Consider the following 27,102-nt stretch of genomic DNA (forward strand, 5'->3'; position numbering starts at 1 on the left):
TCTATTTGACCCTCCTGATAGAACAGCTCCTTTCCCAGAAAGGATGCCATTCAGACACACACACACCACACGCACGCACACGCACACGCACATGTACATGCATGCATGCACACACGTATTTGCTACTCTAAAACCTGCCTGTTCAAGCTGACATGTTGACACGTTGGTCCTGGTTTCTTTTTCACTACTGACTGGAAACAAAGATGTGTTATGAATACAAGTGGAATTCCCTTTGGCTATGTTTTGAGACTGCTTGGGAAGTTTTTTGTTCTGGAACTTTTAAACAGCCACAAAATTGAATTAAGGGACAGAAAAACCATCTTGGTGTCTGGTTGGGAGCAAGCATCTGTTTCCAGCTAGGCTAGGGGAAAACCAATCAATGATTCTGGTTTCAGATCTGCTGAATGGGACAAGCTAAATGCTGTTTACATTTAGCCTTCATCTTGCTAACCAGTGGAAATTATGTGAGCCTTAAAAGACAGTGTCCACTATTGCCATTTAGAAGACTAGATTCAAGAAGTTATTTTGAGCATAAAAGGAAGCTGGGGAGTAGTTCTGAAGGAGCAGGTTGCTTCATACCTCACTTCGGTGGACTCCTGAGATTGATGACCTTTGCTCAAGTCCCAGATAACACTCAAGGGCTGCGCACGTGGAGAAAAATCACCTCATGATCAATTTCAGTTTCTACAGTCTCAGTGGAGACCCCACTTAGGACATTATCAGTGATGGATAGTGAAGTAATGGAGGCACAAAATACAGAATGGGTTCAAGCGAGGGCACTGCCACACCACTTGAGGTGTGATTGGTTGATTAGTTGCTAATGAGAATAAAGATAGAAGAAGGGTGGCATAAATGTGTATTAACAGACTGGATTGCCAGATGAATCTTACTGCTTCATTGAGCAGAAGCTGGGTTGTTTTCATTCAGGAATATAGAAATGTTTTCAAAAATAACTTATTTCTCCTGTATTACAAAAGAATAATCTGTTTATTATAAAAATATACAAAACACAGACAAAATAAAAAAGTCACCCACAGTCCCAATTCCTAGAGAGAGCCACTGCAAACAGTTTGGCTAAGATACTTCTTTTGTTTCTCCCATGCTTAAACATACATTTTTTATTAAAAATGGATTCATAGTGTTTTGAGGAGTACTTTTTCCTTCCTTCCTTCCTCCCTTCCTTCCTTCCTTCCTTCCTTCCTTCCTTCCTTCCTTCCTTCCTCCCTTCCTTCCTTCCTTTTTTGTAACAAGATCTTACTCTGTTGCCCAGGCTGGAGTGTAGCGACGCAATCTCAGCTCCCTGCAACCTTAGCCTCCCAGGTTCAAGCGATTCTCCTGCCTCAGCCACCCGAGTAGCTGGGATTACAGGTGCCCACCACCATGCCCAGCTAATTTTTGTACCTTTATTAGACACAGGGTTTCACCATATTGGCCAGGCTTGTCTCAAACTCCTGATCTCAAGTGATCCTCCTGCCTTGGCCTCCCAAAGTGCTAGGATTACAGGCATGAGCCACCGCACCCAGCCAAGAAGTACTTTTCTTTTAACTACTTTTACCTTCATCTTTCTAGGTCAATACTACAATAGCCCTTTTTGTGAATTAATTTTTAATACAACACTAATAGAAGTCTTTTTAATAATTTGAGAGTATAGGATCAAGCATAAAAGTATTTCTGCTCATTCCTACCTCCCAATTTCACTCCCATGAGGTAACACTAAGACTTTTTCTCTATTTCTTTCATGTATATATAAGCTTTCATTGTATGCGTATACACACACGAGTAGTATTTAATTAATTTATCACAAAATATTTAATCAAATCCTGTTATGGGGAAATGCAGGGTCTTTCCATGTTTTTATTGCAGTTAGCATCCTTGTGGTTAAACCTCTGCACACAACCATGATTTCTTTAAGATAAATTCCAGAAAATGAATTGTTAGATTAAAAGATATGCACAATTTTAGGGTTTTTGATATGTAGTGCTCATTTGCCCTTCACAAACTTTCTGCCCATTTCACATTCTCACCAGTAGGCAGCATTGAATTCTTAATTCTTCAAACTTTTAAATTTGAAGGATAATGCACACATTGAAAAGCATACAAGTGGCTGGGTGCAGTGGCTCATGCCTGTAATGCCAGCACTTTGGGAGACTGAAGCAGGAGGATGCCTTGAGCCCAGAAGTTTGAGACCAGCCTGGGTAACATAGTGAGACCCCATCTCTACAAATAATAAAAAAATTAGCTGGGCATAGTGGCATGTGCCTGTGGTCCCAGCTACTGGGGAGGCTGAGATGGGAGAATTGCTTGAGCCCAGGTGGTTGAGGCTGTAGTGAGCCATGATCACACCACTGCACTCCAGCCTGGGTGACAGACAGAGACCCTGTATCAAAAAAAAAAAAAAAAGTACGTAAGCTATGAGTTAGACTTGCACTGCTCAATGTGGTAGTCACTAGCTACTTGTGGCTACTGAGCACTTGAAATGTGGCTAGCCCATGGAGGTGTGCTACAAGTGAAAAATTTCTAAGACTTGGTACAGAAAAAAAATGTACAGCATCTCAATAATTTTTATACTGATTATACATTGAAATGATAACATTTGGGTATGTTACACTAAGTAAAATATATTATTAAAATTAATTTTACTTGTTTCTTTTCACTTTTTTTTGTTTTTAGTTTTTTTTTTTTTTTTTTGAGACCGAGTCTTGCTCTGTCACCGAGGCTGGAGTGCAGTGGTATGATCTCAGCTCACTGCAATGTCTGCCTTCCAGGTTCAGGTGATTCTCATGCCTCAGCCTCCCGAGTAGCTGGTATTACAGCCGTGCACCACCATGCCCGGCTAATTTTTGTATTTTTAGTAGAGATGGGGTTTCACTATGTTGGCCAGGCTGGTCTCAAACTCCTGTCCTCAGGTGGTTCGCCCACCTTGGCCTCTCAAAGTGCTGGGATTACAGGCATGAGCCACCGCACCCAGCCTCTTTTCACCTTTTATTTTATTTATTTTTTCTGTAGCCCAAGTTCAAACAAGGGTCATTTCACTTTTTAAATGTGGCTACTAAGAAAATATTAGTTATATTATGTGTCTTGCATTATATTTCTATTGCAGAGTAGGACTATAATATGGCGTCTCTGATAATGAAGCCTACCACCTGAGCTGTACACTCCAGATTTGTTCTGTTCCTACTCCTCTCTTGCTCGCCCACCTACCTGTGCCTCATTTATGCCCAGGGTTCTTAGAACTAATGTAGCTCCCTTCAATATTCCAATTTTTGATCAGGAATAATCAATTAACATGTGGTGAGAGTGCACTTTTGATGGATTGCAGAGTAAGACTGTGATCTACTGGAACCTACAATTGAGTATAAATTCTAAGTTGCAAATTTAATACAATAATTTGTTAATTGATTTGTTTGAATGTTTAAGTATTTAGGCTTCAGGAATTACTGCTGAGTTCAACATCATGTCCCTACCAGAATATGTACATGGAACATGAACAGACAGATTACCCATACTTGACAGTCAGTTCATGATGGGCATTTGTCATCTCCACATGCCTCAATATTGTTTTTGTTTCCTGTGCAGCAAAGGTGATGGAGTGGCACACATAGTTTTAGACAAGAGCTATCAGCACCATGCAAACACTAAGAGGAAGAGAGATTATCAGGATACCGCTGGGGGTATGGCTTCCGGTACAGTTGATCTCCATTCACTCCCCGCCTCCCGAGGTTGAGATGGTTGGGCCATCTCTCCCTCCTCATTAATCCTCAGCTTTCCCCCTCTGCTTGTTGCTAAAGCACATACTGACTGTACCAAAATGAGCTCTAGGTACCCATACCTTTTCAACACACATGCTATTCACAGGTTAAGTTCTTTCCCCTACCCACCCACTCCCAATCACTCCAGAGCAGACAAAAGTGCAGGTAAGTAGGGAAGAAAGGTGATTGATTGTGTGAGCATATAAATCTTGCTGCCTTTCTGCTCTACTGTTGATGCACATCTTGTTCTTTCTTTTTTTAAAATTTATTTATTACCAAGTTCCCAAGAACTAGAAAACACATCTTATTCTTTGAGTCAGTTTTTCACTGGACTCAGCTTTACACTTGAAAACAAAACAATAACAAAGGATTAAAAAATACATCTTAAAGTATTTTTGGCTTATGTGCTTGATTATTTGGAATGTACGTCATTCCACTATTATACTTGCTTCATTCCACTATTGCAGTCAGGTGGCTTCTGTTGGAAAGGTATCCAGGTGAAAGGAGTGAAAATAAATATCTCTGTTTGAACTTGTCTTCATCATCATGAGTCTTTTTGTTGTTGTTGTTGTATTATAATTAATTTTGTGAGAATAATGTTTCTAGCTATTTGAAACTCTTCACTTAGAGTTTCTACAAGGTTGCATGGCATTGAATTAAACAGCCATGTATTAGTTCATTATCACATTGCCATAAATAACTACCCAAGACTGGGTAATTTATAAAGAAAAGAGGTTTAATTGACTCACAGTTCCGCATGGTTGGGGAGGGCTAGGAAACTTCCAATCATGGTAGAAGGTGAAAGAGAAGCAAGCTATGTCTTACTATGGTGGAGCAAGAGAGAGAGCGAAGGGGAAACTGCCACACACCTTTAAACCATCAGATCTCGTGAGAACTCACTCAATATCATGAGAACAGCGTGGAGGAAACTGGCCCTATGATCCAATCATCTCCCACCAGGTCCCTCCCTCAACACGTGTGGATTACAGTTATAGATGAGATTTGGGTGGGGACACAGTGCCAAACCATAGCAAGTCAATATAACCTTTTAACAAGATGAACGAAAGTTTTCTATAAAAGACCCCTCCCTGCAACATTTGGAGAATAAGGGAAATATTTTGTTGATAGAAATGTGAACTGAGAACCAAGGAAGTGCCATCTCTGTTCTATGATGTTTTGATTTGTTGGATAAACTTGCATGAATTTCCTCTAAGCTTTAATTTTGCCATCTGTGAATGGGGGACAGAGTGTTCTTTCTATGTCATGTTCACATGGGCACTACAATAAAAGCAATAAACTAATGCAAAAGGAAGAAATTATTTCTTAGACCACAGTAGCCTTGATTGACATTTGAAATTCTTTTACAGCTCTAAATTCTGTGATTCTAAATAATAAAATGTTTTCACCCTTTCCAACCACCATGTTTAAATACACTGTAAAATCTAAAGACCTCTTTCATATTACAGTAAGCCAGGCTATAATTTTTGATATACATAAACTGCCATGCTCCTATTTTCTCTCTTTATATTCAAAGCTGAACATATGCTTGTCGGAACTTTCTGCCTCCTCTTTCTCTCCCCCAAAACCCAAGGATTAGGTGGATTTTTAAAATTTTTGACCACCCTGGCCAACGTGGTGAAATCCCATCTCCACTAAAAATAGAAATTTAGCTGGGTTTGTTGGCGCATGCCTATAATCCCAGCTATTCGGGAGGCTGAGACAGGAGAATTGCATGAACCCAGGAGGTGGAGGTTTCAGGGAGCGAAGATCACACCACTGTACTCCAGCCTGGGTGACAGAGCAAGAGTCCGTCTCAAAAAGAAAAAAAATAATTATCTGGGCATGGTGGCATACACCTGTAGTCCCAGCTACTTGGAGGCTGAGGTGGGAGGATCACTTGAGCCCAGAAGGTCAAGGCTACAGAGAACTATGTGATTGCACCACTGTACTCTAGCCTGGGCAATAGAGCAAGACTGTCTCAAAAAACAAACAAAAACAAAACAATTTCTTCCCTTCTCATCAGGAGGATGAAGCCTATCTCTATGAAATGGTAGACTCCTAATGAGAACATTACCCAGTATTGAATATTATGGTATAAAATATTATTACTATTGTCATAAACAGAAAAGGCTAATGTAATATAATACTTAAATTTATTTTTATTTTCAGATTTTTCTGTCAAAAGCACTACTTCCCAATTTAATTCATCTTCTCAAAGTTTTGAAAGCATCATCAGATTTAAAAAAAAAATTAGTGTAAAAAAAATTAGTGTAAAATGCCTGTAGATCTCACTGCCCCATTGCTATAGCTAAGGTCTCATTAATTGTAACAGTGAATGCCATCAATTCTTGCCCCTGATAGCTCAGCCCCTGACACCCTCCCGTGTCTCCCATTATGAGAGGTCCAATAGGGTGTGCTCACCACATGCACTGAGCCCCACTTCAGCTCTGTGGGCTGGGCAGACTCTGCTGGACGCTGCTGCCTGTCCTTCTAGGGGCACCAGAGTCTGTCTGGGGGCTCCAGTGAGTGCTGCCCTGCTCCTCAGCCACTGCTGCCTCTCCACTTGGTGGATTGCCAATACACCAGGTTCCCAAGGAGCCAAAGTTGTCCCCCCTCGGTTTCTGTTACACTCTGTTAGAGCAATCCTAAAATGATGCCACTGGTGCCTTGGTGTTTTGCAGAGATTTGGGGGAGTAGCCATTTGGGTTTTTTCTATCTACTGGCTTCCTGATCTCTGTGAGTCACACATGAAGAACATCAAAGTGAGGAGAGAGGCAGAGACATCTGGGCCAAGAACCAGCATCGTTCCTACTCAGGATGGCCCCTCTCTTATGCCAACCAAGATTTCATCCTAAGAACATCTCTCCCTCATTTTTTTTTAACTTTTAAGTTCAGAGGTACATGTGCAGGTAGTTACATAGGTAAACGTGTCATGGGGGTGTGTTGTACAGATTATTTCATCACCCAGGTATTACACCTAGTACCCATTGGATATTTTTCCTGATCTTCTCCCTCCTCCCACCCTCCACCCTTGATAGTCCCAGTATGTTTTGTTCCCCTATGTGTCCACGTGTTCTCATCATTTAGCTCCCACTTGTGAGAAACAGTGGTATTTGGATTTCTGTTCCTGCATTAGTTTGCTAAGGATAATGACCCCCAGCTCCATCCATGTCCCTGCAAAGATTTCGACAGAACTACCATTCAACCCAACAATCCCATTACTGGGTATATGCCTGAAGGAATATAAATCATTCTATTATAAAGACACAGGCACATGTATGTTCACTGCAGCACTATTCACAATAGCAACATGGAATCATCCTAAGTGTCCACCAGTGATAGACTGGATAAAGAAAATGTGGTATGTTTACACCATGGAATACGGTGCAGCCATAAAAAAGATCTCTCTTTTCTTGACATAAGTGATCTAGGAGACTTCAGTCGCCCCCACCAGAGCTTTCCTTCAGGTCTCTGCACTAATTCACCCAACAAACCTGAACTTCCTGCAGTGGGTACGTCCCACACATAAGCTGAGATCCCTGCTAAGTGAAGATTTGTTCTGATGAAAACCACTCCAGACCATAGGGGATTGAACTTGAGGTTGAGGGACTGTGGGTTGAAGACAGGAGGAATGTGAAACCAGCAGTGAGGACTGGTGGGGGAGGGGAGGCTGGGAAGCTTCCCAGGAGGATGCCCCGCGGTGTGGTTTCTCTCTTCACTCAGGCTCTCATTCTCTCTGCAGAATGACATCTTCGAGTGGTCCAGGGACCACCGAGCCCACCACAAGTACTCAGAGACGGATGCTGACCCCCACAATGCCCGCCGGGGCTTTTTCTTCTCCCATATTGGATGGCTGTTTGTTCGCAAGCATCGAGATGTTATTGAGAAGGGGAGAAAGCTTGACGTCACTGACCTGCTTGCTGATCCTGTGGTCCGGATCCAGAGAAAGTAAGTGAATGGGCATGACAGAGAGCTGTCCCTCAGGGGCCAGGACATAGAAACAGCACAATGAGGTGGACTCATAACCCCACAGCATTCTTCTCAAGCATTTGCCCTAACAATTTTCCCATATTTATAAGATTTATCTCTATTAATTTCCTTTTGCTCATTAAATTTTGCCCATTGGCACATTTGTTTTGAGTTATAAGTTTCATTTGTAATGGATTTCCTTTAAGCCCAGTGGCTCAAACTAATCTTGCATGGCTGATTTCATGGAATCTGTTTCTGTGTTTCCCCACTGCCCCATTCATGATTCTCTGGAGTAGCAGAAGGGGGACTTGCTTCATTTTAGTGACACACTTGACTCTACTTGACTCCAAAAGGACTGGACTCTCTCCAGGTTTCCTACTCTGTCCTGAAATTCTCTTGTAGTGAAACCTCTGCCCTGCCCATCACTCATGGAAACGTTACACTAGTAGGTTTCTGTGCAGAGAAAATGAGACCGTTCAACAGAGGGCCTCAAAGCACTCATATGCCCTGATGGTGTCAGCTGAGCATACTCAGTCGGCCAGCATTTGCAGGATGAAACTGCTTTCTACAAGCACGTGAAGAAAGAGTGCCTATAACTGTGCTGGCAAGTAGAGAGCGACCTTTGTTCTTGGGTTGGTCTGGGTCTGCAAAATTTGGCTATGATGAGCTTGTAGCACCTAAAGCAATAGATTTATGTGCAAAGATGGGCAACATATGGACCATGCTCTAATTAGAGCCTTGAGACAACATGTTGAATAAGTGGTTACTAGTGACCATCTCCACTGATGGGTAGGAGTCATCTGAGGACTTACACAGAATCTCCTTTTCAGACTGAAAATGCACATGGAGGCTATGCCTTTGTTCAACACAAGAATCTTTATGTGAAAGGAAGGATGGCTTAGGACTGTGTCCTTTCCCCCCAGAGCCTCTCCTTTTACACTGTGGGGAGCGGTAGAGCATAGTGAGAAACTCGCAGACCATGGAGACAGACTGCTGGAATCAAAGTCTCTGACTCCTCCACTTACTAGCAAATGAATTAACCACCCTAAGTCTCAGCTTCATCTATAAAATGGGAGTAATGGTAATACCTATCTCCTACAGCTTTTACGAAGATATTTTTAAAATGTATAGAAAATGCCTGGCACATAGTAAGAGCTTCGTGAATGTCAGCCATTATTATTATTACACAGGCAGTTGATAGACTAGAGAATTCTCTGTGTTTCCATCACTGCTTTCTGTTGGTTTCACTGTAGGGTTTTCTCTGTACATCTCAATACAGCTCTTTTAGGTGAAAACACCCGGTATCAATTCAGCTCTTTTAGGTGAAAATACCCACTATCAAGTTTTATATAGCAGAAAATAACAAGATGTTTTCTTTCTTTCTTTTTTTTCTTTTCTTTTTTTTTTTTTTTTTTTTTTTTTTTGGAGATGGAGTCTTGCTCTGTCGCCCAGGCTGCAGTGCAGTGGCGTGATCCCGGCTCACTGCAACCTCTGCCTCCTGAGTTCAAGCGATTCTCCTGCTTCAGGCTCCCGAGTAGCTGGGACTACAGGCACGCACCACCACGCCCGGCTAATTTTTGTATTTTTCAGTAGAGACGGGGTTTCACCATATTGGCCAGGCTGGTCTCGAACTCCTGACCTCCTTGGCCTCCGAAAGTGCTGGGATTACAGGCATGAGCCACCGCGCCCAGCCAACAAGATATTTTCAATTAACAATTCAATGATTTATTGATGTTGATTTTCACTATGAGTGTAAAATATTGAAGGTCATTAAAGAAAAAGCTGAAAAATTCAGAGAAGTAGAAAGAAAATCATTCACAGTCTTAACAGATAAACAGACACTATTAATATTCAGTAGTATCTCTTTCTATTTCATATATTTTGCATGATGGCGGTTGTATCGCATATGTAATTTTATGTCTCACCCTTTACCTCAGATTGTATTGTAGACACCATTGTCAAAGGCTGCAGAAGATTCCGTCAGTTGAGCATGTCATAGTTTATTTAACCATCACTCTGTGGTCAGCTATGTACGTCACTTCCAATTCTGTGATACAAATGATGTTGCTATATAATTAGTAATGCTTTGGGACAATCAGACCTTAGATTAATTTGAAGAGCTCAGATGAGAAGGCAAAAGATTTTCTGTTTTATTAATGAGAAATGAGCTGGGTATAACAGTCTGAGTTTCTCTGACCATAAGAATGGAAGATTTTTTTTCATCTTTTCTCATAAAAAATGTTGTAATCTGATTCATTATGTGTGTATTGGCAGCACATATGTCTAAAGACTATTTCTAAATGCAGGAAGAACAAAGACTATTTCAGCAAGTTCCCTGAATAGTCATCTGAGAACATCTTTCATCATGTCCAGTAACTAAAGGAGGCTGTGGCTATCAGAAACCATTCATTCATATCATCATGTCACATATATCATTGAGTTCCTGCTGGGAATCAGTGCTGAGGATACAGCCTAAAATTGACCTCCTCTCAGAACTATAGTTTAGAACATGTTCTAAACTATAGAGGTCACCCCTAGTTGCCTGGTCTAGCCCCCAGAATGATTAAGGTAGAGGAATACTGCTCTTTGAGAGTACAGGCCAAACAGGGGAGATATGGCTCTGGATCATGTAGTTTGCATGTTAAAGGCATGCTCCTGGCTAGGCCCTTTATTATCTCTAAGAATTGCCTAGGCCCAGGAAGTCTAGGCTCTCCCCAGGCAGAAAGGCTTAAGATGTCAGAACATCCTAATATGTATGTGTGTGTTTGTGTAATACATCCTATGAGCAAACTAGTAAAATGTAGATAGAAAGATGAAGCCAGAAGTACATGCATCTTAGATTATTCACTCAATGTTCTTGTGATTATACTTTACTGTTTGAAAGGGGCTACAGCAGTCCTCAGATGTGTGGGTGAGCACTGAAGTCCTGTGGTAATTATACAGCGTAGAGAACATAGAGATCTGTAATCCAAAATAAGACTTAGAATCACTGAACTAAATGAAGCAAGTTTCCAGCATACACAGAGGCAGTCAACTGTTCAGATATTTTCATGTTCGTGAAGCTGGCTTTACCGGTCCTGCCAGTTAGGCGGTGGAGAGGAGAGTCCTCACAGGAATCAAAGTCATTATATGTGGGGATATGAGCTGAAGGGGTGGATCCTGGTGTCAGGCACTGTCACAGCAGATCTCAGTTCATGGTACCCTGGGCTGAATGGAGAGCTTCCTGAGTAATAGAAAAAGGTGCCCAGCTGCATTTGGGGCCCAGACTTGGGTCATTTCAGTGGCACACTTCTCGTGGGCTGAATCTCCACCTGCTCCTGTATGATTTTCCTAGAGGAACAGTCCCTATTCCAATTAGAGGCAATCAGAATTCATAGCTGACTCCACCACACTCCCAGGGTGCAATGTTTGTGCAGATCAATCAGCTAAGTGCCTCTTGGAGAGTTTACTCAAACAGGTCATAGAGACTGAGGATTTAGGGACTCCTCCTTCAGTCCACTCAGGACACTAACACAGATATTGCAGTTGATTGATAAACTTTTGCTGAGCCATCCTAATAACAACTTACTAAAGAAAAGCTTGGCAGAGAGTCAGGCTTAATCAGCTTTCCATTGTACAGTCTCATGGAAGAGGGAAGGTAGGAGCAGGAAAACAACACATTTCAAGCTATACTTCCAGACCCTAAAAGATAATCTTACCAAGGCTGTCATAACAAGTAGTTAACTGGACTAAACCACATTTTGCTGCACTGTCAATGTGTAAATTGTGTAAAGGCAGCTGTAGGAGGTGCAAGGGAGAGACGCCAGTGGTATTGCCTTTAGGCTCTGGCAACTAGGGCCCCTGTCCTAGGTCTTATGACTTAAAGGGCCACACTTCTCTCCACAAAGTGAGGAGATCACAGGGCCAAAGGAACATGATACCTGCCTAAACCTTCCTTGGCTTCTGGGCCTTGCCCTGGATTCCTAGGGTCCTAGATTCCCCCCTAAATGCTCTGAACCCTCTTCTAGAGCCTATAGCAGCCACCTCCTGGGATCTATCCTCCCAACAGGAAGTACATAGAGCCTAGGCCTGAAGAGTGGCCAAAAGGCACAGGGACTTAAGCTTAAAAGTGTCAGCTCAGATATCCACCTAATGGGACAGAGCAAAAGGGGAAAAGGAAAAGGGATGAACCACAGGCTAGGGACTTCCACCTATACTCCTAGCCTGAAACCTGCAAATGTTGGGGTGAACCCATCAGTGAGCCATTTATAAGGTTGAGCATGGATCCATCAAGAATTGTGTTTGGCTTAAACTAGACAGAAGGTTATTTCTCTTATATATAAAAGAATTCTGGAGACAGGCAGTCCAGGGAGGACATGGCGGCACTGCAGGGTCAGTAGAGAACTGGGATTCCTTTATCATTCTGCTCTACCATCCTTAGCAGGGGACTTTCATTCTCAGTGTCATTTCATGGTGCAAACTGATCACTAAAGCTCCAACTAGAAGGGGAATCAGGGAGGCCGAAGGGAGCACATTGCTGAGTTGAGTCGGTCGCCTTTAAGGAGTCTTCCTAGAAGATACAACCTATCCACTTGTCTCTCATTGACCATATCTGTACCCAAGGGAAACAGGGAAATGTATTCTCTTGGTTAATGTGTTGGACTATTGAATAAAATCTTGGTTTTGTTTCTAAGGAAGGAAGGGTGAATAGATATGGGGTAAACAATTAGAAGTCTCTGCCATAGCCACACAGTTGTTCTGCCTTAAGCAGAGCGATTTGTCATCTCATATTCCTTAGTCTTATTTTTTGTGAACCAAGTGGGTAGCCTCTCTGCCTCCATTAATGAACAGAAACTAGAATCTCAAATCATCTTTCTCAGATGACAAAATGAAGATAAAATCCAGAGACTGTTTCTCCTAATGCTTTGCTTATTCCATTGAGTCCCATTTTAGGGAAGACATTCCTCTAGAGGTTACATGTAAATGCTGTCATGCATTTTTAAAGTAGCCAGGGAGGATGCTAGTCCAGACACATAAAAACAAGGTCCTTGCCTCATTGCCATGGTGATGAGATAAACTAAAAGAAAATGGATGGAATGGTTCAAAAGAGCAAATCAGTTCTGTTCTGGTGCCTTGGGAAGAGATCAAAATGTATAAATATTGCCATTCCAGGAAGAAAGGCACTCAAACATCTAGAATATTTTTGAGGGCTGTTTCACCTCAATTCATCCCCTAGTCTGTTATCACTAGTCTTCTCTCCTGCCTCCCAAGAATGAGCATCACATCTCTCAGTGATACCCTCTTTTTTGTTGTTTTTAAAGGCTCATTTTTTTAAAGCAATTTTAGGTTCAGTTTAGCAAAATCGAGAGGAAGATTCAAAGATACCCCATGTACCTCCTGCCCACACACATGCATAGCCTCTCCCATTATCAGCATTCCTTACCAGAGTGAATATTTGTTACATTTGTTGAACCTACATTGACATGTCACTGTCACCCAAAGTCCATGGTTTCCATCAGGATTCACTGTTGGTGTTTTATAGTCCATGGGTTTGGACAAATGTATAATGACAAATGTATCCACTATTGTAGTATCATACAGAGTATTTTCACTGCCTAAAAATCCTCTGTTCTCTGTCTGTTCATCGCTCCCTTCCCCCAAGCCCTGACAACCACTGATCTTTCCGCTATCTCTATAGTTTTGCTTTTTCCAGAATGTCGTATAGTTAGAATCATACTGTATGTAGCCTTTTCAGATTGGCTTCTTTCACTTAGCAATATGTATTTGTGCTTCCTCCATGTCTTTTCATGACTTCATAGCTCATTTCTTTTTCGTGCTGAATAATGACCAAAATGTGGTCTAGATCTGTTGAAGTTTATCCATTCACCCAGTGGAGGACGTCTTGGTTGCTTCCCAGTTTGGTAATAATAAAGCTACAGTAAACATCTATGTGCAGGTTTTTGTGTGGACATAAGTTTTCAACTCCTTTGGGTAAATACCAAGGAGCACAATTGTGGGATTGTACAGTCAGAATATTTTTAGTTTTGTAAGAAACAGCCAAACTGTCTTCCAAAGTGGCCGTATCGTTTTGCATTCCCAACAGCAATGAATGAGAATTTCTGTTGCTCCAAAACCTTGCCAACATTTGTTGTTGTCTGTGTTCTGGATTTTGGCCATTCTAACTAATATGTAGTGGTATCTCAATGTTGTTTTAGTTTTTATTTCCCTGATGACATAAGCTTATTGTTCCATCTATATGTTTTCTTTAGTAAGATGTTTGCCAAGATCTTTGGTCCATTTTTAAATCAGGTTGTTTTCTTATTGTTAAATTTTCAGAGTTCTTTGTATATTTTAGATAACAGTCCTTTATCAGATATGTCTTTTGCAAATATTTTATTCCTGTCTGTGGCTTGTCCTTTTATTCTCTTGACAGTATCTTTTGCAAAGTAGAAATTTTAAATTTTAATCATGTCCAGCTTATCAATTCTTTCTCTCATGAATCATGCCCTTTGATGTCATATATAAATTGTCAAACCCAGAGTCATCTACATTTTCTATGTTATCTTCTAGAAGTTTTGTAGTTTTGTGTTTTACATTTAGAATTGTGATCCATTTTGAGTCACTTTTTGTGAGGTGTGTGAAGTCTGTGTCTGAATTCATTTTTTTGCACACAAATGTCCAGTTGTTCCAGCATAATTTGTTAAAAAGACTACCTTTTCTCCACTGTATTCCCTTTGTTCCTTTGCCAAAGATCAGTTGACTATATTTATATGGGTCTATTTCTAGGCTCTCTATTATGATTCATTGATCAATTAGTCTGTTCTTGTGCCAGTACCACACTGTCTTGATTACTTTAGCTTTATAGTAAGTCTTGAAGTCAAGTAGTGTCACTCTTCCAACTTTGTTCTTCTCCTTCAATATTGTGTCGGCTATTCTGAGTCTTCTGCCTCCATGTATAAACCTTGCAATCAGTTTGTCAATATCTACAAAATAACTTGCTGGGATTTTGATTGGAATTGCATTGAATATAGATCAAGTTGAGAAAAGCAGACATTGACAATATTGAGTCTTCCTATTTATGAGCATGGGATAACTCTTCATCTATTTAGTTCTTTGATTTCTTTCATCAGTGTTTTATGATTTTCCTCATACAGATCTTGTACATGTTTTGTTAGATTTATACTTGTTTCATTTTTATGGTGCTAACGTAAATGGTATTGTGTTTTTAATTTCAAATGCCACTTGTTCATTGCTGGTATGTGGCAAAGCAAATTGACTATTGTATATTAACCTTGTATCTGGCAACCTTGTTATAACAGCTTATTAGTTACAGGAATGGTTTTTTATTTTCAATTCTTTCAGATTTTCTACAAAGACAATCACGTCATCTGCAGACAAAGACAATTTTATTTCTTCCTTCCCAATTAGTGTATCTTTTACTTCCTTTTCTTATCTTATTGCATTAGATAGGACTTCCATATAATGTCAAAAGGGAGTGATAATAGGGCACATCCTCGCCTTGTTCCTCATCTTAGGGGAAAAGCATATAGTCTCTCACCATTATGACATTAGCTGTATATTTTTTGTAAATATTCTTTATCATTGAGAATTTACTGAGAGATTTTATCATGAATGGGTGTTGCATTTTGTCAGATGCTTTTCCTGCATCTATTGATATGGTCATGTGATTTTTCTTCTTTAGCCTGTAATGTGGTAGATTACATTAACTGACTTTCAAATTTTGAACCAGCCTTGCATACCTAGTATAAATCCTACTTACTTAGAGTGTATAATTCTTCTTATACATTGTTGGATTTAATTTGCTAACATTTCATTGAAGATTTTTAGCATCCGGCTCATGAAAAATATTGGTTTGTTGTTTTCTTTTCTTATAATATCTTTGTCTTGTTTGGGTATTATGGTGATACCTCATAGAATGAGTTAGGAAGTATTCCCTCTGCTTTTATTTTCTAAAAAAGAAATTATCTCTTTTAGAAATTATACCAGTTATCATAGAGAATTAAATACACGGTCAAATTCACCAGTGAACCCATCTTGGCCTGGTTCTGTCTATTTTGGAAGGGTATTAATTATTGATTCAATGTACTTAATAAATATAGGCCTATTTAGATTGTCTATTTTTTCTTGTGTGAGTTTTGGTAGATTGTGCCTTTCAGTGGTTTGGTCCATTTCATCTAGGTTATCAATTTTGTGGGCACAGAGTTGTTCATAGTATTTCTTTATTATCCTTTTAATATGCATGGGATCTGTAGGGGTGTCCCCTCTTTCACTTATGATATTAGTAATTTGTGCCCTACCTCTTTTTTCTTAGTCTGGCTAGAGGCTTATCAATTTTATTAATTGATTCAAAGAGCCAGCTTTTGGTTTCATTTGTTTTTAAAATTGATTTACTGTTCATCATTTCATTGCACTGTGCTCTAATTTTTATTATTTATTTTCTTCTTTTTACTTTGGATTTAATTTGCTCTTCTTTTTTTAGTTTCCTAAGATGGAAGCTTAGTTAATTGATTTTAGATATTTTTTTCCTAACATACGTAGTCATGCTGTAAATTTTCCTCTAAGCACTGCTTTCATGGCATCCCACAAATTTTGATAAATTTTGTTCTTATTTTAATTTAATTCAAAATATTCTTAAATGTCTCTTGAGATTTTTTTCTTGGCCCATGTGTTATTTAGAAGTGTGTTGTTTGATTTCCATGTATTTTGGGGTTTTCCAGTTGTTTTTTTTTTTGAGACAGAGTCTCACTCTGTCACCCAGGCTGGAGTGCAGTGGTGCAATCTCAGCCTACTGCAACCTCTGCCTCCTGGGTTCAAGTGATCCTCCTGCCTCAGCTTCCTGAGTAGCAGGGATTACAGGAGCACACCACCATGCATGGCTCACTTTTGTGTTTTTAGTAAGGACAGGGTTTCACCATGTTGGCTAGGCTGGTTTCGAACTCCTGATCTCAGGTGATCTGTCCACCTTGGCCTCCCAAAGTGCTGGGATAACAGGTGTGAGCCACTGTGCCTGGCCTCCAGTTGTCTTTTATTATTGATTTCTGGTTTAATTCCATTGTGGTCTGAGAGCAAACATTGTATAATTTCTATTCTTTTAAATTTGTTAAGGTGTTTTTTATGGCTCAGAATGTGCTCTATCTTGGTGAATGTTCTATGAGAGCTTGAGAAGAATGCATATTCTGCTATTGCTGGATGAAGTAGCCTATAGATGTCAATTATATCCTGTGGATTGATGGTGTTCTTGAATTTAACTGTGTCCTTACTGATTTTTTACCTGCTGAGTCTGTTTGTTTCTGATAGCGGGCTGCTGACATCTCCAGTTATAATTATGGATTCATCTATGACTCCTTGCAGTTTTATCAGTTTTTGCTTCACATATTTTGACACTCTGTCGTTAGGTGCATACACATTAAGGATCATTATATCTTCCTGGAGAATTAACCCCTATATTGTTACATAATGTCTTTCTATCCCTGATAACTTTTCTTGTTTCGAAGTCTGCTCTGTCTGAAATTAATGTAGGTACTCCTACCTTCTTTTGATTATTATAAGAATGGTATATCTTTCTCCATTCGTTTAGTTTTAATCTATATGTGTCTTTATATTTAAAGTGGGTCAGTTTCTTGTAGACAACATACAGTTGGGTCTTGTTTTTTGATCCACTCTGATAGTCTCTGTCTTTTAATGGATGCATTTAGACCATTGATGGTCAGAGTTTTTATTGATGGAAATAAATTGATATTTCCATCCAATTAGTTGCCATATCGGTTGATATGGAATTGATATTTGCCATATCAATTGATATGGAATTGATATTTGCCATATCAATTGATATGGAATTGATATTCCATATCAATTGATATTTACCATATTTGTTACTATTCCATCCAATTGATATTTACCATATTTGTTACTATTTTCTATTTGTTGCAATTTTTCTTTTTTTCTATTTTTGTCTTTTATTCTTTTTCTGCCTTTTGTGGTTTTATTTGAGCATTTCTTCTCATTGATTTTTAGTTTTTGAAATTTATATTCATATTTCCTCAAACTGAGAGATTCTTTCCTCAACCATGTCCAGTCTACTTATAAGCCTATCAAAGGCATTTTTCACTTCTGTTACAGTATTTTTTATCCCTTCTTTGTGGTTTTGTCTTAGGATTTTCATCTCTCTGCTTATATTGCCCATATGTTCTTGCATGCTACCTACTGTATCCGTTACAGCCCTTAGCCTGTTAATCATAGTTATTTTAAATTCCTGTGTGACAATTCCAAGGTCCTTGCTATATCTAGTTCTGATGCTTGCTGTGTCTCTTCAAGCTGTGTTTTGTTTTGCTTTGGTTTTTGCCTTTTATTATGCCTTGTAATTTTTTCTTGATATCTAGGCATGATGTACTGAGTAAAAGGAACTGCTGTATATAGGTCTTCAGTAGTGTGGTGGGAGGTGTGCGGGGGGGAAGAGATGCATTCTAGAGCCCTGTGATTAGGTCTCAGTCTCAGTGAACTTATGCCTCTGGACTGTGAACTTCACAAGTGTTTCTTAGTTTCTTCTCTCCTCATTTAGGTGGAACAAAATGGCTAGAATGGGCTGGAGTTGGGTATTTTCCCTCCCCCAGGTTGATTACTCTCCAAATAAAACCCCAGCAGGTCAGGCTCTGGCTAACTAGTTTCTCCCGAAGGTAGATCTTATTAAGAACAGAATACTCTGGTATATTTCAAAGTGGTTCTTTTCCCCTCCTCCTGGTGGAAATACAAGGGAATTTATTTATTTTTTTTCTGATATTTACTCTGAGAACCTGGTCAAGCTCCTGGAAGGAAAAGTCACAAAAGCATGGGGGACTCCCTATGACTAGATCCCCCTTGGAGATTTTAACCTTCAGACTTGTCCACACCTAGCCTCCAGCAATGCATCAATTAAGGTCAGGTTTTCCTAACACACCACTAGTTCCTGTGAAGGTTTCTGCTCCCTATGTTGTGATTCTCTGTATCTGCCTGTCTGTCCAATTTTGGGAACAGTGGTTTTCCCTGTAATCTCACATCTCTTACTAATCTAAGACTTGTTGACTTTTTTTCAGTTTGTTCAGCATTTTACTTCTTGTTAGAAATGAGTGGCAACTTCTGAGCTTTTCATGTGGAACCAGAAACTGGAAATCGATACTTTCCTTTTTTTTTTTTTAACTTTATGTAGCCATGTCTGTCTAAACCCTAAGTGTATTTCTCCATTTTGAGCATCATACATCTATCCAGGGCAAGGTGGTTAGACAAAACAATATTTGATTCATCTTTGCTTCTCTACCCCACCTTCATCTTCCACTTTAGGGATTCTCAATGGAGTGGGATGAATCATCTGGGGATTTGCAACCAATCTGACTCCATCTTCCTTGACTGAGTCCATTGCTCTTTGATCATGGTTTTATGTAGGGCTTTGGGGAGTCTCTTTTTGTTCTCAGTCCATTTGCCATGAAGGCCCCTCTACTTGTTGCTAATAGAACAATTCCTCCCTAGATGTTAGTGATGTTGAGCACATTCAAAGCCTTGGTTGGTTATTTGTATTTTGTGAAAAACTGTAGAAATCATCTCAAAGGAGAGACCCTGGATGATGAGACATCCAAACATCTAAACATGTGTTTGGAATTTGGGGAGAGACATGGAGACAGGGGCTTTTAAGTACAACCACACTCTGCCACTCCCTTACTACTCAATTACCCTGGGTTTGGTGACTTCCTGTTTTACTCAGGTAAAATACTTGTCCTGCAGCAGGGAAACCAAACTTGGCCCTAAGGTAAGCATCACTTGGCCATGCTATAAGCAGAGCTCAGCTCTTTGGTATCCTTTCTGCCAACTCACAGTTTAATAACAGATGCCATGAGGCATATGGCATTTTCTCAGCTAAGTTGGCTTCTTTCTCTTTTCTACATGTATCACTTATTCATTTGACAACTATGTTTTGAGTACCCACTATATGTCAGGCAATGTTCAAGATGCTGGAGATTGAACAGTGAAAAAGAGAATAAGATTATGGAGAGTACTTGCCCTATCTTTCTAGAGCTCCCCAATTTAGGTCTGGGAATGTGGGAAGAGGAAACTCCAGCACACATCTGCCCACTGCCTGACTGGGCCCCTCTCTCTACAGACACCTTTGCTCCTCCCCATTCAATCTCTCCTGTTACTCAATCTCTGTCCCATTGATCTGTTTTTTGTTTCACTCCCTCTTGTCTATTTGCCTCTTTCTCTCCCTATAGTCTTTGTCTTTTCACCTGCCAGACAGCTTTGTTCTGTTTTTTGTACCGTTCTCTGCATGGAGACATTTTGCCTCATCTGTCACACTGTGTTCTTAATGCCATGATGTTCTTCTTCTCTCACAGTTTTATAAGAGAACAAAAGCTATTTAACCTATTGCTCAGCAAGACTCTTTTTGTTGTTGTTTTTGGTGGGGAAATGAGGAATTTTGTCCTCTTATATTCTCTCCTCACTTCATCATCCTGCTTTGATTTATTCTTTTCAAACATTCCTTGTGAATGTAAATATTTCCTCTCCTTGAATCTTGTCTCCCATTTTTGAGAGGCAGTATATCTATGGTTAACAGCTTGAGCCCTGGGGTCTCTGTTACTCTGCCCTCACCTCAAACCACTACATCTTATCCTGGCTCTGCAAAAATTTTGAGAATGTCCCTGAAAATTACAGCTACAGTTAAACAAAAAAAAAATTGAGAATAAATTATTTTTTTCCTTTGAATAATTCTCCCTGCATCCAGCTGTAGTTGGCAAAAATTAAAATTCTGAATCTTCCAGTTTCAAGAACTTGGTAAAATCAACTAAAGAGGTGTGAACTGTGTTTAATTTGATACCTTTTGTTAAAAGTAAATGGAAAAGGTAAAATATCCTTTAACAACTTTTATTAAACTTTTGGCTTTTCTAAAGAGACATGATTGTTGTAGCCAAACAGCTGAATTATATTCTGGGATACAAGACAGAGATGATTCAATATTGAGGTTACAGCATCAACAACAAAATTTCCCTAATGTAGTGGTTAAAATATTGGGTGGGGGAAAAATCAGTGTGGTACATAATTCAATAGCTTTTTATGACTTTTAAAAATTTTCCAAGTCAAAAATGTCAATTTTTTTTTGCCTCTGTAAGAGGTACTTTTCCTACTAGAGCTTTAAGAGAATTTGCATGTATGTGTGTGTGTGTGTGTGTGTGTGTGTGTGGTGTATAAAAATATACCAACTGCATTAGCAGTCATTTTTCTTTCCCCACTTTGACCATCCCATTTCTATGTGCAAGAAATTCCCCTGGCTAGATGAGGAGACAGTTGCTCAAATTTCTGCAACCTGAGTATTTCACTAACTAGCGTGGTAAACATATTAATCAACAGGTGTCAATGGATTCTGGGACTGCCGTTTGTAAAGTATTAACTTAATTGTTGATGGCAATAAAGGCATCCTCATGCATCTTTGATTCACTTCAGTAGCCAATAATAGCTGTTATTTTTAAAAAATATTTATTTATTTTCCCCTAGATTGCTATAGTTGATATTTATTAACTGCTTACTATGTACCTACACTGTGTCTTTACACACATTGTGTCTTATCCTTTCAATAACTCTGTCATGTAGATGGTGGTACCTGGATTCTGGACTTGAATTCTAAATCTTTGCTCCCCATAGCCTTGATTAACCAAGTCAAAAGAAGAACAGCATATGTTTGCACTAAATTATTCTTTCTTTAGTAAAATGCTACTTTACTACCAAAGCTAAGGAGAAAACCTAGCTAGTTTTTATGCAACATTTAAATATTTATGTAGAAGTTAAAGCAAGGTTAAATTTTACAAAAGATAGTTTGATGCAAGTAGATACTATTCTCACTAATATTTAGATATTACCGATTCCTGGTTCTCTTTCTAGGCTATGTAGAGTAATCTTTTAATCTACCCTGAACATTTTCTTTCTTTCTTTCTTTTTTTTTTGAGACAGAGTCTCGCTCTGTCACCCAGGCTGGAGTGCAGTGGCGCGATCCCGCTCACTGCAAGCTCCGCCTCCCGGGTTCACGCCATTCTTCTGCCTCAGCCTCCCGAGTAGGTGGGACTACAGGCACCCGCCACCATGCCCGGCTAACATTTTCTTAAAATAAGGAGACTTTCAAGGAAAGTTTATGGCTGTAGCTCCAGGGCGTCACCCAGTAATCAACGGTACTTATAAAAGGTTTTTATTCAATCGTTATTAATGTTCTAAAGAATTTAATCTATTATTATTGGTTTATGCATCAGAGAAAACAACTCTTCTTGCCTTTTTAGTGTCTCTTCTTTTTCCCATATGGTAAGACATAAAAAGTAGAGAAAGCTTTTCATAACAGAAAATTCATTTTCTAGTTATTATTTCCTCTAATAATTAGCTTATAAAATTTCTGTAACCCCACAGCTCTTGAAATCTGTATAATATAAACAGAATATAAGAATAAAATTACACTTTTTAGCATAAAATGTAATATAGATTCATTGTAGAAAAATTTTTAAATGCAAATCAGCATCAAGATTAAAATGAAATAATTTGCAATCCTTCCACTTAGAAAAAAGATCAGTTAAAATTTTGCTGTATATTTTTCTAAAGTTTTTTATGTATCATGCTAGCTTTTTAAAAAAGTATGCATATCCTATATACTATGTAAAAGTGATTAAAGTAAGAAATATACATTTAATATTTACCTTTATTATTTCATTTCCAGCGTCTTTATTTTTGTATGTGTGTACCTAATTTCCACTTGATATCTTCCTTCTGCCTGAAGAACTTCCTTTACATTTCTTGTAACACAGGTTTATGGGCAATAAATTCTCAGCTTTTGTTTGTCTGAAGGTCTTTATTTTGCCTTCATTTTTGAAAGGTATTTTTACCAGACATAAAATGCTGGGTTGTCAGGTTTTTTTCTCTTGGTATTTTAAAGATGTCAGTACCTTGTCTTATGCCTTACATAGTTTTTGATTTGTATCATTGTGTGATTTGTATTATCCCTCTGCACGTAATGTTTCCTTTTTTCTCACTGACTTCAATATATTTTCTTTATCTTCAGTTTTCAGCAGTTTGATTGTGATGTATCTAGATTCATTTTTTTTTAAGGAGAGAGGTATTCTTGGGACTCTGGGCTCCTTAGATCTACAACTTGTTATCTTTCATTAATTTTGGAAAATTCTTAGCCATTATCTTTAATTTTTTTAACCTGTTTCTCTTTTTCTTTGGAACTTTTTTTTTTTTTTTGAGACAGGGTCTTATCACTCAGGCTTCAGTGCAGTGACATGATCATAGCTGCTTACTGTAGCCTCAAATTCCTGGCTCAAATGATCCTCCTGCCTCAGCCTCCTGAGTCAGACTACAGGCACACACCACCATGCCTGGTTAATTAAAAAATATATATATGTGTGTGTGTATGTATATATATATGTATATATATATATATGTGTGTGTGTGTATATATATATATATATAGAGAGAGAGAGAGAGAGAGAGAGCGTGAGAGAGAGATCGCAAGAGAGAGATGGGGTCTTGCTATGTTGCCCAGGCTGGTCTTGAACTCCTGGCCTCAAGTGATCCTCCTGCCTTGGCCTCCCAAAGTGCTGAGATTACAGACACGAGCCACAATGCCTGGCTTCTTGTGGGACTCTAATTACATTTTATTTTAAAGCATTTTATGTTGTCCCACAGATATTGGATGTGCTTCACTCCTTTTTATCTTTATGTTTTGGCTTGGATAATTTCTATTGGCATATCTTCAAGTTTACTAATTTTTTCCTCAGCTATGTCTAGACTGCCAATGAACCCATCAAAGGCACTCTTCATTTCTGATTTTGTTTTTATTTACCAGATTTGCATTAGACATTTATAAAATCTCCCATCTGTTCATACATGTTCACCTTTTCCATAGATCCCTTTAACATGTTTATTGTAGTTACTTTAAAGTCACTACCTGATAGTTGTAATATCTGGGCCATTTCTGAGAATGGTTCTATCAATTACTTCATCTCTTGACAATGATTTTTGTTTCGCCCCCCTTGCACTTTTGTGTGACTTAATTTTAATTGAATGCTGAATATTGTTTCTGTAAGAACAGAAAGACCAAGATAAATATTATTTATTCTTGAGAATGGGCACATCTCTTTTTCTTTCAGACCTTCAGGATGTGTGGGTGGAAGAGGTTGGGGTTGGGTCAATTAATCAGAAGTTGAGCTGAGTTTAGATTTTACTGTTGCTTTTATTATCCTTAGTGCACCACAGGCTTCACTGGATGGCTGCCCTTACTATGTGCTTAGAGCCTGATGTGCCAGAGGAGTTTTCTAAGCATTCGTTCTGTACCCTCAGCTTTTAGCTGTCCCTGCACACCTGTGTCACAAAGTAGATCTTTCTCTACGCTGTTGCTCCTACACAAACGGTGGACTTCTATTGTTTGTGTTTCTGTGCATGGCTCTTTATAAGAGTATAGGGTTTCTTCATTGTCCTGGTCCAGTATCAGTCTTAGGCAGGGCTCCTGTGCCTGAACCTTGGGGTCAAGGGTTTCTTAGCATTCCTGCAGTAGCCGACCTCTGCTTTTGAGCAGTGCAAGATCCTGGGCACAAGCAGGTTTCCTGCTCCTCCTCTAGGAGGCAGAAGATTTTTGCTTCTGTCTCTCCCTCAGCAGCAATGTTTCTTTGCCTATGTCGGGGGTTGAGGGTTTCCTAACACCTCCGCCAGAGACAGTTTTGCTTCAGTTGCTCTCCCAGAGCAATAGACTTTTGCCCAGTCCTAGGGGCCAGAAGGTGTTCTGTATTCCTCCAGCAGCTTAAACACATTTATGCCTAGTGTTCCATTATTGGAACGCTAAGCATGTGGGAGTTATTTGTATCCTACTGCTCAAGGTCATCGCCAAGGTCGGATTGCAAAAATTCAAAAAATTGCAACCTCAGGCATAAATGGGTTAAGACTTTGCTTTGTAAGAGAGGGCCCTGGGGAAGAAGGCAAGGCGTTGTTCTTGTTGCCAGTAGCAGCTGATCAGCTCCTAAGTGTCTGTGTGGCAGAGGGGGTCCTGGGTCTCCACTCTACCCTGTCCCCAACCTTCCTTGTGAGCACCCAGTGAGGGGCCCTAAAGAAAAGCTTGAGAGTGAATACAAACTCTTTTGTGTCTGAGGCTTGAGGCTATCCCATATTGACCTTCAAGAATTTGTTAAATTTTTAGCTGACTTCTTCTTATCTACTTGTGTGGTAGCCATCTCTTTCTCCTTGCTTTGACAAAAGTGAAGCCATTCATATTCATGTGTACTGTCTCTCCTTGGATGGGTTTATGACTCTTTGGAATTCAGATTACTTAGTTGCCTTGTGACCTTAACTCTTGATGACTTAAAGAAAAGTTATGGTTGTGTATATTAGTCAGCTTTTTCTCATTATCGAGGTGAGAGCAATATTCCCTAGTGACTTTCTACATCTAAGCAGACACAGAACTCTGCATCCTAGCATTTTTCATCTAACAGAATACTGTAAAATCTTTCTAGTTTAATGGTTGCTTAATATTTCATTGTGACGATGTATCATAATTATTTTTGAAGAACACTGAAGGATTTCTACCGTGTGTGTGTTTTTTTTGTTGTTGTTGTTTTTTGTTTTTTGTTTTTTTGAGATGGAGTTCTGCTCTTGTTGCCCAGGCTAGAGTGCAATGGCGTGGTCTTGGCTCACTGCAATCTCTGCCTCCCAGGTTCAAGAGATTCTCCTGCCTCAGCCTCCCAAGTAGCTGGGATTATAGGCACCCATCACCATGCCCGGCTAATTTTTGTATTTTTAGGAGAGACAGAGTTTCACCATGTTGGCCAGGCTGGTCTCGAACTTCTGACCTCAGGTGATCCACCTACCTCAGCCTCCCAAAGTGCTGGGATTACAGGCATGAGCCACCATACCCGGCCCCATCTTTTTTTTTTTTTTTTTAACCATTATAATAATGGTATGATGATCAATTTGGTATATAAATCTTTGACCACAGCTATGATACTTTCCTTTAGCTAAAATCAGAATTGCCAAGTCAAATAATATGTAAAACTCTTGGCTTTCGATACCTATTTTCATATGAATTTCAAAATCTTTGATTACAGTTTTATGTTTTGGGCCATTTGTAGCATTGCCTTTTGAAACAGATAGCTGGGCGTGGTGGCTCATGCCTGTAATCCCAGCACTTTTGGAGGCTGAGGTGAGAGAATTGCTTTAAGCCAGGAGTTTGAGACCAGCCTGGGCAACATAGATCCTGTCTTCCAAAAACAAGAAAATTAGCTGAGCATGACAGCATGTGCTTATATTTCCAGCTACTTAGGAGGCTGAGGCAGGAGGATTGCTTCAGCTCAGGAGTTTGAGGCTGCAGTGAGCTGTGATTGAGCCACTGCACTGCAGCCTGAGTGAGTGACACAGGGAGACCCTGTCTCATAAATAAATAAATAAGATACACTGTTCTGTTCACTACCCATGGCCAAAGACAAAGACACTGTCTCTTCATTTCCCTCCTTTTTTGTTGGAGAGAAAAATCTGACACAGTGGAAACATCCCCACGTCCCTGTCCAGAATCCTCCCGCCTCTCAGTGGAAGAAGAAGGTAGAATGGTCACAAAATCTGGTGTCTAGGTAGGTGAATTAACAGATGGGATGTGTTGCATATTTCTCATGTTTACTCTCTCCAGCTCTCTGCGCTAGGACATATGACTCCATAATTCATGAATGTCACCTTAGTGCTGGTTTACAACCTGAAAGACTCTTTTTCTAAAGAATCTAGTTAATGCTGGGCTAGAAAGAGAGTGGCATAGGAGAAAAATTTGTTTAAACAAGAGGCATCTGAAGCCATAAATGCATGTACTTAAGGCAAGACATGGAGTGATTAACGAGAAACACATCCATTATTTTTGCTGTCCAAATTGTTCTTTCCATAAGATGATTGTGAGGTTGATGTCCTTGTGACAGCAATTTTCTGAAAATATTAAATAAGGCTGAGTCCCTTTTAAAAATCAAGAGCATGATGCATACATATTTGTGAAATGTAAGTACCTTTTCTCTCTTACTGCTGCAAACTGCTGACAGCGATGTATTATGGAGACCCCTTGTCAGTTGACAGTTGAAGTGGAAATATTGTTGTAAGTAATGAATTTGTTGATAGCTGTTGCATTACCCAGAATGAATATTTAGATTAGTCATGTGCAGGCTGTCATGTCAGAGCTACCAGGAGCTTTTCCTTCGATCTAATTTATTCTAATTCCTCAGTCCCCATCTCACCGTGTTATATCCTACTGAATGTGTCAAGGGATGATTAGATTGAGGGATGCAAGGTTTTGTTATTGACACAATTTCTACAGGAGCACTAGAGAAATTAAACCCTTGCTGAACAAACCTGGGTGAAACTC

General features: G+C 39.5%; 1 protein-coding gene across 1 annotated transcript in view; it reads left to right on the forward strand.

The window, feature by feature from the left end:
• The window catches only part of SCD5 (stearoyl-CoA desaturase 5), a 164,532-nt gene that overhangs the window by 104,991 nt on the left and 32,439 nt on the right, over positions 1-27,102 (forward strand). The window contains exon 3 of the mRNA XM_055297170.2: positions 7,492-7,697. Coding sequence (XP_055153145.1) covers positions 7,492-7,697 — 206 coding nt within the window. The remainder of the gene's footprint in view (positions 1-7,491; positions 7,698-27,102) is intronic.

The sequence above is a fragment of the Symphalangus syndactylus genome, chromosome 10 (assembly GCF_028878055.3).
Source record: "Symphalangus syndactylus isolate Jambi chromosome 10, NHGRI_mSymSyn1-v2.1_pri, whole genome shotgun sequence".
Taxonomy (NCBI): domain Eukaryota; kingdom Metazoa; phylum Chordata; class Mammalia; order Primates; family Hylobatidae; genus Symphalangus; species Symphalangus syndactylus.